Source organism: Arachis duranensis, chromosome 8 (assembly GCF_000817695.3).
Source record: "Arachis duranensis cultivar V14167 chromosome 8, aradu.V14167.gnm2.J7QH, whole genome shotgun sequence".
NCBI classification, from domain to species: Eukaryota; Viridiplantae; Streptophyta; class Magnoliopsida; order Fabales; family Fabaceae; genus Arachis; species Arachis duranensis.
Genome location: NC_029779.3, coordinates 44,487,531 through 44,500,206, shown reverse-complemented (window position 1 = coordinate 44,500,206; position 12,676 = coordinate 44,487,531). Strand labels below are relative to the sequence as shown.

Sequence of the window (12,676 nt, the reverse complement as noted above, 5' to 3'; positions counted from 1 at the left end):
GGTAGATGACTTCCCGGGGTGATCAGTCCCGGGTCGCATGTCGTTGTTAGTCGCGACGGGATGTTTTATCTGAAAAGTGGAGATAAAATATGGTGGAGAATTTGCACAAGTATATCTTATTCGGTAACCACATAAAGGACTTGAAAGTTACTATAAATGACAAATTGACTACTTAGCTAGATTATCCGGCATGTCGTTCCGTCCTCTAGGAGTAGAATCTTCTAAGGTTGTCCGCGTTCCATGTCCTCGGGACCTCCTTGCCATCGAGCCTTTCTAACTTAAAGGCTCCTTTTCCCATCACCTTTTTGACTCTGTAGGGACCTTCCCAGTTTGCCGCTAGCTTGCCCTCTCCGGGGGTCGGCGGGCCGATATCGTTCCGCCTTAGGACGAGGTCGTCAGGCTCAAATTCCCTCTTGAGCACTTTGGTGTTGTATCGCAGAGCTATTCTTTGTTTTAGCGCCGTTTCCGTCAAATGGGCCATTTTCCGGGCTTCATCTATCAGGTCCTTTTCTACAGTTTCTTCCACTCCCTTCAAAAGCAATCGCGGACTCGGTTCACCGATCTCTACGGGTATTACCGCATCCACCCCGTATGTTAATCGGAAAGGTGTTTCCTTGGTGGAGGACTGCTCGGTTGTTCGGTAAGACCAGAGGACCGACGCTAGCTCGTCGGCCCAAGCACCCTTCTTGTTGTCCAACCTCTTTTTCAACCCTGAAAGGATAACCTTGTTGGCGGACTCCACTTGTCCATTCGTCTGAGGGTGTTCTACCGAAGAGAACCTTTGCCTTATACCCAGGCCGCTAAGAAATTCCGTGAACTTCTTGTCAGTGAATTGTGTGCCATTGTCCGAGATGACGACTTCTGGTATCCCGAATCGTGTTATCACCTACCTCCACATGAATTTTCTGCAATTGGCCGAGGATATGCTAGCCAGTGGTTCGGCTTCTATCCATTTGGTATAGTAATCAATCGCTACTATGAGATATTTGACCTGCCCAGGGCCGACCGGGAAGGGTCCTAAAAGGTCGACTCCCCACTGAGCGAACGGCCGGGAGATCGTTAGCACACTTAACTCGGAGGCCGGTGCCTTGGCAAAGTTGGCGTTCTGTTGGCACTTTATGCACTTTTTGACAAACTCTTTGGAATCTGCCATCATCGACGGCCAGTAGTACCCAGCTCGGATTAACTTCCTTGCTAGGGCTTTGCCTCCGATGTGGTGCCCACAGCAGCCCTCATGGACTTCCTTGAGGACATAGTCCGTCTGGTCGGGGTGTAGGCACTTCAGTAGGGGTTGGCTAAGCCCCTTCCTGAACAGCTGTCCTTGGATGACGGCGTATTTTGCCGCTTCTCTTCTCAATTTTGCCGCATCCTTTTCATCACCAGGGACTTGGCCGTGTTCTAGGAAGTTGGTGATGGGGTCTAGCCATGAAGAACTTAGGGTTGTTATGTGTAGTGCAATTGCTGGTTCCCTTGTCATGCCTTGGATGAGAGACCGGTTCCCCTCCCCTGGCTTCGTGCTGGCCAATTTTGATAGGAGGTCTGCCCGTGCATTCCTTTCTCTGGGTACATGCTGGACCGTGACCTCTTCGAACTTTTGGCTCAAGCTTTTAACCTTTTCCAAGTACTTCTGCAACAAGGGGTCCTTGGCTTGGTAGCTGCCGTTTACTTGGGAAGTGACGACTTGGGAATCGCTGCATACTTCCAGTCTTCTTGCGCCGACCTTCGCCGCTAGGGTCAAGCCTCCTATGAGGGCTTCGTATTCCGCTTGGTTGTTTGAGATGAGAAATTCAAATCTAACCGACTGTTCGTATACAACCCCAATCGGGCTTTCCAGGATGATCCCGGCACCTCCGAAGGTCTGGTTGGAGGCTCCGTCCACATGGAGCTTCCACCGTGTACCCATGTCTTCGCCTGGATCTCCCGTTACCTCAACCAAGAAATCCGCCATGGCCTGCGCCTTGATGGCTTGCCGGGGCTCGTACCGTATGTCATATTGAGAGAGTTCGATGGACCAAGTCATCATTCTTCCCGCTAGGTCAGGTTTTTGGAGAACTTGCCGGATCCCCTGGTCCGTTCTGACGACCACTTGGTGACTTTAGAAGTATTGTTTTAACCTTCTCGAGGAAGTTAGGAGTGCCAAGGCTAGCTTTTCCAACTTGCTATATCTTAATTCTGCTCCTTGCAGGGCCCTGCTTATGAAGTAGACTGGTTGTTGGGCTTTCCCGTCCTCCCGTATCAGTACTGCGGCCAGGGCTTCGCTTGTTATAGCGAGGTATAGGTATAGTGGTTCCCCGTCCCTTGGCTTCCCGAGAACGGGAGGTGCCGCCAGGATTTCCTTGAAGTGTTGAAAGGCTTCTTCGCACGCGGGTGTCCACTCAAACGCCATCCCTTTCTTCATGAGGTTAAAAAATGGCAGGGCCTTTGTCGCCGAGGCTCCGAGAAACCGGGAAAGTGATGTCAATCGCCCTGCCAACCTCTGGACGTCCTTGATACAGCCCGGGCTCTTCATCTGAAGTATTGCCTGGCATTTCTCCGGGTTAGCTTCTACCCCTCTCTGAGTTATCATAAATCCCAGGAACTTGCCGGCTTCCATGGCGAAGGCGCACTTGAGGGGGTTCAGCCTCATACCGTGTTGACGGAGGGACGCAAATACACTTGCCAGGTCGTTTAGGAGGTCGTCAGGTCGTGTTGTTTTTGCCAAGATGTCGTCCATATAAACTTCAACTGTTTTCCCTATGAGGTCGTGGAATATCCTGTTCATCAGCCTTTGATATGTTGCCCCCGCATTTTTCAAGCCGAATGGCATTACCTTATAGCAGAAAGTTCCTCCTGGCGTTATGAACGCCGTTTTGTCTTCGTCTGGTCGGTGCATCGGTATCTGATTGTAACCAGAGTAGGCGTCCATGAAACTCAGATACCGATATCCCGCCGCGGCGTTGACGTACTTCCCGTATGAAGCCTGCTTCTAGGAGGCCGGCCGTTTGCTTGGCTACCTCCTCCGCTCTTTCCGCCGACATCTTTCTCCTCCGTTGAGCCACTGGGCGTGCTTCCGGCTTGACGGCTAGGTGATGTGAGATGATTTGTGGATCTATCCCCGGCATGTCGGCTGGTGTCCATGCGAACAAGTCCTTGTTGGCCCTTATCATTTCAATCAAAGGCTCCTTCAGCTCGTGTGGGAGGTTCTTGTTAACGAATGTGAACTTTTCCCCTTCGTCGCCGATGCTAAATTTCTCCAGGTCCCCTTCTGGTTCCGGCCTCGGCTTGTCCTCTACTCTGGCATCAAGGTCGGCTAGGAATATGCCAGATGCTTCCTTGGACTTCTTTCTGAGGGAAAGGCTGGCATTGTCACAAGCGACCGCCGTCTCGAGGTCTCCTCTTATGGTCCCTATGGATCCATCATCGGTGACAAACTTCATAACTAGCAGCTTGGTGTTGATTATGGCTTCAAAATCATTGATTGTTTTTCTTCCCAAGATGATGTTGTAAGCTGTGGAGTCTCGGAGGATTACGAACTAGGCCATCGCCGACCTTCGGCCTTGCATCTGTCCCAGCGAGATTGGTAGGGAAATGACTCCGTCAGGTTTGATGAAGTGGTCGCCTAACCCGATAACCCCGTGCTGGTGAGTTGTCAGGTCGGCATCCTTTAGCCCCAGTGCGTCGAACACGTTGCGGAACATGATGTTTGAATCAGCTCCCGTGTCGACAAGGATCCGTTTGACGAGGCCGGTTCCCACTCTGGCCGTTATGACCATAGGAGGGTTTTCCGGGGCGTCGCTGAACCATTGGTCTTCTGGGCCGAAAGAAATGGACGGAGGTTTTTTGGTACTCTGCACCGGTGGAGATGAGATCGCCAGAACCTTGGCGTCTTTCTTGTGTGCCGACCGAGACTTTGGTGCAGTGTTTTTTGCCGTTACCACGTTTATCACAGTGAGGCCATGGTCTCTGTCTTCGGGCTCCTGTCGCCGCTTGGCCGAGCGTGTCTTGCCTTCCTCGTCTTGATCACGATAACGCCTTCTCGGCTCCCTGATGAGATGGGAGAACGCTGCTAACTTTCCTTCCCTTATCGCCTGTTCTAGTGCATCCTTCAGGTCGAAACAGTCCTGTGTTTGATGGCCATACCCCTTATGGTAATCACAATAAAGGTTCTTGTTTCCACCCGTGCGGTCCTTAAGCGGTCGGGGCTTCGGAAGAATTCCCTTCTTAGCTATTTGTTGATAGACTTCCACGATGGGGAGGGTGAGTGGAGTGTAGTTAGTAAACTTCCCGACTCAAGGGAACGGCCTAGGTGCTTTGTTTGATGCCTCCTCCCTAGCCTTTTCTTTTGCTCTCTCCCCGTCGCCACCGGACTGTCGAGCCTGGCCGTAACCGGACTGCCGCTTATTGGCGGCCACGACTCGGCTGACTTCCTCGTCGTTTATGTACTCTTTGGCCACCGTTTGGATTTCATGCATCGTCCAAACCGGCTTTGTGGTGAGGTGTTTTCGGAAGTTCTCGTTGAGGAGGCCGTTCGTCAGGCAGAGACTGGCCACCGAGTCGGTTAAGCCGTCGATTTCCAAGCATTCGTCGTTGAACCGATCTAAGTACCTCCTGGTCGGCTCTCCCTGTCTCTGGGTTACCCCGAGAAGGTTGATAGGATGCTTGGCCTTTGCTATCCGCGTTGTAAACTGGGCCAGGAATGCACGGCTGATGTCCGAGAAACTGTAGATGGAACCTTGTGGGAGGCCGTTAAACCATCTTATCGCTGGCCCTGCTAAGGTTACCGGGAAGGCGCGGCATCTTACTTCGTCGCCTACCCCCTCTAGATTCATTCTGGCTTCGAAGGCCGTGAGATGTTCTAGAGGGTCTTGGGTCCCGTCATACCTCATGTCCGTTGGTTTGTCGAAGTGTTTCGGCATGTCGTTTCGCCTTCTTATTACGGGTGATTCCTCCCGCGTGCTCTCCGCTTCCGTCCGGGAAGCGGATGTGCGCCGCTGGCGGCTTCGGTGAGAGTCTTCCTCCTCGCTCCCGGGAGATGGGGTAAAGCTAGGATCGGTAGACCGTCCATCCCGCTCCCGGTCGGCTAGCTGTCGCTCTAAGTTCTGGACTCTGTGGCGTAGCTCCTGCATTATTATGGCGCTATCGCCACCCGTTCCCCCGAAGGGTCGTGTCCTCGTGTGCTGTTGGGGGGACCTCCGCCGCCCCCTCAGCGAAGCGACGGAGGCCGCCCCCTCCGCTCCGGCTGCTCGAGCTTGGTCACCGGGACCCAGCACGACTTCCATTTAGGCAGGACTCCTCCCCACAGACGGCGCCAATGTTCGTTGGTCGGGTACTGAACAGGTCGGGTGGATAGATGAAAGGGGGAGGACGCCTTAGCCTGGGTCGTACTGTTCTACGGGTAGCCGAGAAGCCGAGCACTCGTCTTGAAGAAATGATGGGGGGGTGCCACCTGCAAAGACACTCCGACGCTCAAGTCAGCAATGTGCAGGCGAGCAGAGTAAAGGGTTGAAAAGATATGACGTACCTCGGGGGAAGAGCCAATCTTCCCCTTATATACATGTCAGTAGTGGGCCCCTTATGGGACAGGCCCATATTCCCAAGGACGCTGTCCTGCAGCCGTGTGTGAGCCGTACAGGACGCGTATCCGGGTCGGTTGGAGGGCGCGTGTCCGGGTCGGGTATTGCTTGGGTCGGGTCGACCCGCGCTGATTGTGGACCGGGCCGTAACATAATTTATCTTTTATTTTATGAGAAAGTATAAATAATCAAATTTATATGCAGCCAATTGATTAACCTAGTAGTCAACTTTTCAAAATACTGATTTTAAAATTTAAGAAAATTAGGATTGTGCTAGAAAAACACATGCACCCTCCCAAATCCAACTTCTCACGTCGTGGCCTCTTCTTCCAACTCCTTTCGCCGCGCCTTTCTCCTCTAATTCGTCTTGATGTGCTGCTAGTCTGCTACACTTTTCGTCTGCAACTCCTCTCACTGCATTGCCTTCCAATCCTTCGGCATTTCCCTTCTCTCATTCGTGTCTCTTTTTCTTCGAAGCAGCTTTTTTTTTATGTTTTGGATGTTTCTTATTTTTAAGTTTTGGATTATTTTTTAAGTAATTTTAAATGTTTAATTTTTTAGTTTTTAGATATTTCTTTTCCTTATATTTTAGATGTTTCGTTTGTTATTCGATACTTCTAAAATTTAAGCATATGAAATCCAAATATAAAAAAACATTCAAAATGATGTCTTATTTTTAATAATTTTTTATTGTACATTCTTAGGAAAAACATCTATTGTTGGTGGATGATGGTTGAGTGATGAACGGTGATGGACAGCGTGACGCAACAGCGACGTGACACGTCGACTAAGGTAATTGGAGATGATATTAAATGACGCGACTAAAGGACTTAAAAAGAAGGTAAAAAATTTTGTGGTTATTTTTTTACTATAAATAAAAATAAAAATGAGATTAAAATTACTCTTGATTTAAAATTTGTAATTTTTTTATTGGATTTTTAAACAGTTAATATATTAGTTGTGCAATTAATTATTATCCTAGTTGGTTACCTAATAAAATTATTATTTATTTAGTTAAAAAATCCTGATAATATATAAAAAAAGAAAATAAAATTAAAGTCTCTTTTTCACCTGGGCCCATAGCAAACAAGCAATACACGACCCTTAAAAGCCACATTTCGAGCCGCGAGGGAAACGATCCAAAAGGGCGCGACCCAAAATTAATTAACCCTAAAATAAATAAAAAATCCAACACTCCACTCTACTCCACACTGTCCACTGCGATTCAGAGCAGGTTAAAATAAAAGCGAGTAAAAAGCGCTTCGGGCGGGAAAAAGAAAAAACTCACCGTTTTGCGTTTTGCCCTGTCGATCACGCTTCCTCTTCTTTTTATTCTCCATTCTTCGATCATTCTCTAACGTTTCTTCTCTCAGAATTCGCAACGAAGAGAGAGAAAGAGAAATGACGAACGCAGAAGAACACAGTGGAGGCGAGGAGAATACGATGGAGGATGAGATTCTGAGGCTACGTGGACGCTGGGAACTCGCTTCTGTTCTCAACTTCTTCGACGTAAGAATCATATTCGCGCTTCATGAAAAGAAAAATCGTTGTTTTCTAATTTTTCTTAGGTCATGATATCGTAGACGTTGTTATTATAATTGTTATTAATTTTTTTGGGGGGTTAAAATGTAGGATTCAGTGTGAGAGTAGGATATAAATCAATGAGTGAGGGTGGTTTTGGTGATTTCAGGTGTTTAGCTCAATACTCGGCAAAGAATTCAAGCTTTCTGCTGAAGAGTTAGAAATTGGGATTGTCAAGCCTGACTCTGCACTTGCTCAGCTACACATTCAACTTTTGAAGGTACTTTCTTATTCTTATTTATTATTCTTATTTTTGATTTTATCAAACTTATGACCTTTTATATAGATTATAGTAACAACGTGACTTTTCATTTCCTTTCATTTCAAGCGAATAATTTTAGTACAAAAAAAGAGCTAATTTTTTGCGTTCACCTTTACAGCAGGGATGTATTGAACTCATTAAGTTCAAAGCTTTACTGTGTTCATAATTTTTTTTTGGATAAAATACCGTTTAAGACAATTTTCACCAAATTAAGGAGTGATGCAGGGAGAGAAGCCGGGTTTATTTTCTTATTATTTCTATTATTATTTTGGGAGGAAAGCCTAAGATATGAATATGAATATGATGATAAATTGGCAAACTTTTCAAATCAAACCAACCATCCTTACCTTACCCTTTATGGTTTGTATTTTTAAGTTCATAGTATTCCTATCATATACTATCATTATTTGGATATTGGTCCATCGTTGGTTTCTTTCTAAATTTTAAATTTTGTTTGCATTTTTCACAGGGGATACCACCAGTGAATAAAAATTTGGTTAATTCTGACAAATGGGTGACTGCTCTCTGCAAGAAACTAGCTATGTGGTGGTCATGGGTGAGTCTTTGCTTGTTACTTGACTTTTTACATTTTAATTATTTTTTCTCTCTTCCCATTGTCTCACTGATGCTTTTTGGCTCCTTTTCATAGGTTGCCGAGGGGAAGATTCCACTTGTGCCGTCTAATGGGTACTGGAAATGTACCAATAATGTTGTGCTGAAAATGATTGCTGCAAAATTTTAATAATTGATGTCATGGATGGTTTATGCAGAGAGGAGATATCCAAATACAAGGAACTTACTCCACTGGATCGTTTGCGACTGCTAAAAGCGCTATGTGAAGTTCGAGCTGAAGTATTCTTATCTCCTCTTGTGGTTTCACTAATATATAGGATATTTTTGCATTTTCCTGGCTAGACAATCTATCCTCAAAGTCTATGTTTTAATTTGTCCCCTTTTTTGTTTGCTGGTGTGTTTTTATCTTCAGCAAAATGATGCAGTATCATACATTAATGATTCTTTAAAAGAAGGAACAGAACTTACATCTTTTCGCAAAGTAGCCTTAGGAAGAGCTGGAACTGACACTTTCTTTTGGTAATCTTTAGAATTGTTCTGGTCTTTTCATATTTCTCTAAATCTCAAAATATTGATTACCACTTTGTTGATCATAGGTATGATGCAAATGCAAAATGCAAGAGTCACAGATTGTATAGAGAAATAATCACATCAGACTCAAGTTCACAGAATGATGTCAATGGCTGTTTATCAATTCCCATCAATTTTCAATGGGAAACACTTGCATCCAATCTGGAAGAATTTTCAAAAGCAGCTGTAAAGATCAAATTCACTGCCCTATCTTCTTCCTACATCCTAAATTTCAGTTCTTAATTTACTATCATTGAATGTTGGTTGCAGGAAACATTTTCATGTAGCAAATCTTCTGTTGAAGTTGCTATTAGTAAGAAACTTGAAAGTGACGTCATTCCTGTTCTTGAAAAGCTTAAAAAGGTATGATAGTAATTAGTAATCTTGTCTAGTGTTTGATAGGTCTTTCATGATACTTAACGGCGTCCACATCTTTGTTTGTTGTATTGATTTGAAGTAACATCACTTTCAAATTTCACAGAATAAAGAAAGAGCAGCAGAACGAAAGAAACGACAGGAGATGCTATCAACTGATTTTCGGAATTATTGCTCAGGAAATACACGCTCTTGTCGTACTCGCAGGCCTGTTAATTACTCACTTGGTAAGATGGGTATTGTATCTTCAATTATTTATGCATTCACATTTGTTTGATGAATGATGATACCTAAATCAATGTGATCTACCTGTTCTGATGCACAATACTGTTGTCAACGTCATCCTGCATAGTGCATACTCATGGAGTTGAATTTGTTCTTTTCTTGGTTTACGTATTACTTGCATTGGTAGTGTGTATGTCTTGTGAATTAAATGGGTGAGGATGTTTCTGCATAAACGAGACATCGGCTTTCTCTCTGGACTATTATTTGTGACATGCTGCCGTTGCATTAATTTGTATGTTGAGAACGTTGCCTAATATTAAGGCGCTCTATTAATTTGGATTTTACATTTTATTTGTTTAACCATTTTTCCTTGACACTCTCCTGGTGAATTTTACATTTTTCTCTGTTAAATGCCTAGTGAATTTTCAATTGAAATTGCATCTAACTTGTCTTGATTGATTTCTTCTTTATGCCATCTTTTGATGCGAATTGGATATTTGAAGCTAATGAAATTCTTTTTCGGAAATATTGCAGAAGCTTATGATCGTACCATGAAGGAAGCTATACAGTTAATAAAGTATGTTGTATATATATGTATATATATTTGGTTCATGCTCTACTTCTAATGATGTCCAGGGGTTTGTTTGGATAATAAGTCAATAACCAAACCAAAAAAAAGAGATTAGCGAACTTAAATTTATCTTCAGCCTACACTTTGCGGGGTTGCTTCATGCCTTATATATACATATGTAATTATACATACACATCGATATGGAAGTAGTCAAGTAGATAGTCCTGTGTTGACTGTTGAATGGCATGGCCGTTTAACACTGGCTAGCCCAAGATGTTTTTGGTGTAACATCAAATTATTTATTTAATATTTTTGGATTCTGTCATTTTTTATCCCAATTATCTAATAGATAATGTCCTCATTTCTGAATCTAATGCTGCTTTTCTACTTTCCTTGGTTGACATTAGTACAAGGAAAAGGTCTTCAGGCACTGAACGAGACAAAAACACAGGATCAGAAGGTAAATCCAACAGCAAGGATGATTCATCAGAGAGTGATTCCAAACAGGATGTGGTTCCCGTATCAGACAGTGATGATACTGGTTATGAACATGAGGATTGTGGTTACAGTGAGGAGCAAGATGATGATGCTGATAGTAGCGAGCTGGGAAATTCAGAAGCGCATTCAACCCGTGCAGCTCCTTATACAAAGGAAGTGCATTCAAGCCACACAGTTTCTTATCCAAGGGGAGTTCGCTACAGCAAGCGGTTAGCTGGAGTCCCTAGCCATACCCTTGCAGAAAGCAGAGGTTTGGCCTCAAAGCAAAGACTGAGACAGAGACCCACTCGAAATTCTGCCTTAGAATCTATTGTTATTCCAGATTCAGATGATGAAGAACAAGAGAATGAAGACATTTCGGAGTCCAATTAGGCCGTTGGTATTACCATAGATATTGACAAAGTATGCAAGCTTAGCAGTGGTTTTATGAATATGCTTGCATCAACAGTCAACACATTTTTGTAAGCTTGAAAAACAGCAGCATTAGGTCAATCACATTTTAGGATTTTTAGATATTTTTTGCACCTAGTCTTGTAATCCATGCACCACACTTTGCTTAAAGTGGCGTTGTGCGAGATATTTCTGAACTATATTTTGGGATATAAATGTAGATGGATAAAAACATATATGCTGGTAATTTCTACTGGTTCTGATGTATATACTTATCCGAGGATTTCATTTGTATGCATTTTGCTCTTTTTCATCAGCAACAAAACCTTGTTACTAAGCAATCTATTAATTTGATTTTGCCAATTGTAATTGCTTACAATATAGGGATTAATTTCATTCGATATGAGCATAATTTCCTCAGAGTTGGAACTCGAACCGAAAGGCAAGAACACAAACTTTCCTGGTAAATGATTTGCAAGTAACAAGTATTTCGTTCAACCAAAAGACCCAAAACTTCATAACGAAAACATAAGGAAACCAAATCAATATTTTCCTTATGCATTACTAAAAGCGAAGTACAAAACGATTTACTAGAAGCTGTGCACAAAAAGCAGCAAAACCTTGCATCATTCATTGCAAGCTTTCATTTATCACATGAAAAACAAGAAACACTATAAAATCAATCTAAAAAATTTAGCCAGTGATCATAGTTCCAGCACCTTCATCCGTCAAAATCTCCAACAGCAAAGAATGCGGGACGCGGCCGTCGATAATACTGGCAGTCCTCACCCCTTGAGCTAGCGATCGCACGCAGCAATTCACCTTGGGAATCATTCCACCACCAATTTTCCCATTATCCATCATTTTCTTCACTCTCTTTATATCAATCTCCTTCACCAAGCTCTTTGGATCATCCTTATTCTCCAATATCCCAGCTACATCAGTTAGCAGAATCAGTTTCTCCGCCTCCAGCGCCGCTGCTAATTCTCCCGCCACTGTATCAGCATTGATGTTGTACGGCTGACCGTATTTGTCGGCCGCAACTGACGTCACCACCGGGATGTACCCACTCGCAATCAGTGGCCGAAGCACCGACGGATCCACCTGCTCCACTTCTCCGACGAACCCCAGGTCCGCCGCCTTGGGGCTGGGGCAGGCGGTTATGAGGCGGCCGTCCATGCCGGAAAGGCCGATGGCGGTGGCGCCGGCCTTGTTGATGAGTGAAACCAGCGTCTTGTTTACCTTTCCGACGAGCACCATGGACACGATCTCCATGGTGTCGCCGTCGGTGACGCGGAGTCCGTCGCGGAACACGGCCTGGATGTTGAGTCGGCTGAGCCAGTGGTTGATCTCCGGCCCGCCGCCGTGGACCATGACGGGGCGGAGGCCGACACAGGAGAGAAGTACGAGGTCGTTGATCACGGATGCCTGCAGCGCCGGTGACTTCATGGCGGCACCGCCATACTTGACGACGATGGTTTTTCCCCGGAACTTCTGAATGAAAGGGAGCGATTCAGAGAGGATGTCGACTCGGAACTGACCCGGGGAGAGTGACTCAGCGAGTTTGGGTTCCTGAACCGGGTTGGAGACGGCTGAAACATTGTGTTTTCTCACTGTCAGAGTATGAGGCGAAAGTTGCAGATGCTCAGAATTACAAGTAGCGTACCTAGTGACCACCGTTAACATTTTACCATTTAAAGAGAAATTCTTACATTGAAATCATGTTTGATTAATTCGTGTTTTTATTTTAAGAACACATCTTAATATTATTTATTCAATTTTTTTTATAAATATTGAAATTTAAACTTTTAGTATATTTATTAAAATAATGTTGTGATAAAGATCGATGACCACCTGGATTTCATTCTCAAGATTGAATGAATCTATTTACAATACAAAAAGCAATAAATAAAGGTTGAAAGTAACATCACTTTACATGTATAAATACCAAACATTTTCAGATGCTTTTTACACACACACAAGCAATAAAGCAAATGCTTCCTCTCTCTTTCCTTCTTATACAAAGCATTTCTTTACTTTCTTTCTTTATAAATTACTAATATATTATTAATATATTAT

At 44.3% G+C, this 12,676-nt stretch overlaps 3 protein-coding genes across 3 annotated transcripts; 1 reads left to right on the top strand and 2 right to left on the bottom strand.

Moving 5' to 3' along the window:
* Positions 1–205: 205 nt before the first annotated feature.
* On the bottom strand, positions 206–2,020 carry LOC107462965 (uncharacterized). Its single transcript, XM_016081655.1, has 2 exons — positions 992–2,020; positions 206–886 (listed from the first exon to the last, which is right to left on the bottom strand). The coding sequence occupies exons 1-2, from the start codon at positions 2,018–2,020 to the stop codon at positions 206–208; spliced, it is 1,710 nt and encodes a 569-aa protein (XP_015937141.1).
* A 4,785-nt stretch (positions 2,021–6,805) lies between these two features.
* Positions 6,806–10,864, top strand: LOC107463013 (DDT domain-containing protein DDR4). The gene is made up of 11 exons (XM_016081709.3): positions 6,806–7,061; positions 7,243–7,353; positions 7,865–7,951; positions 8,045–8,082; positions 8,166–8,247; positions 8,381–8,487; positions 8,565–8,724; positions 8,809–8,901; positions 9,020–9,140; positions 9,673–9,715; positions 10,117–10,864. Exons 1-11 carry the CDS (start codon positions 6,954–6,956, stop codon positions 10,577–10,579), a joined length of 1,413 nt encoding a protein of 470 aa, XP_015937195.1. The 5' UTR covers positions 6,806–6,953; the 3' UTR covers positions 10,580–10,864.
* Positions 10,865–11,085: 221 nt separating this feature from the next.
* Positions 11,086–12,283, bottom strand: LOC107462966 (acetylglutamate kinase, chloroplastic). Its single transcript, XM_016081656.3, has one exon. The coding sequence runs from the start codon at positions 12,281–12,283 to the stop codon at positions 11,291–11,293; it is 993 nt and encodes a 330-aa protein (XP_015937142.1). The 3' UTR covers positions 11,086–11,290.
* Positions 12,284–12,676: the final 393 nt, after the last annotated feature.

Coding starts and splice junctions, on each gene's coding strand:
- LOC107462966 (XM_016081656.3), bottom strand. CDS start 12,283: ATGTTAACGGTGGTCACTAGGTACGCTACTTGTAATTCTGAGCATCTG.
- LOC107462965 (XM_016081655.1), bottom strand. CDS start 2,020: ATGACTTGGTCCATCGAACTCTCTCAATATGACATACGGTACGAGCCC. Junction 887..991: donor TCCCGGTCGGCCCTGGGCAG/GTCAAATATCTC, acceptor ATGTGGAGGTAG/GTGATAACACGATTCGGGAT.
- LOC107463013 (XM_016081709.3), top strand. CDS start 6,954: ATGACGAACGCAGAAGAACACAGTGGAGGCGAGGAGAATACGATGGAG. Junction 7,354..7,864: donor TACACATTCAACTTTTGAAG/GTACTTTCTTAT, acceptor CATTTTTCACAG/GGGATACCACCAGTGAATAA. Junction 8,248..8,380: donor TATGTGAAGTTCGAGCTGAA/GTATTCTTATCT, acceptor TTTTATCTTCAG/CAAAATGATGCAGTATCATA.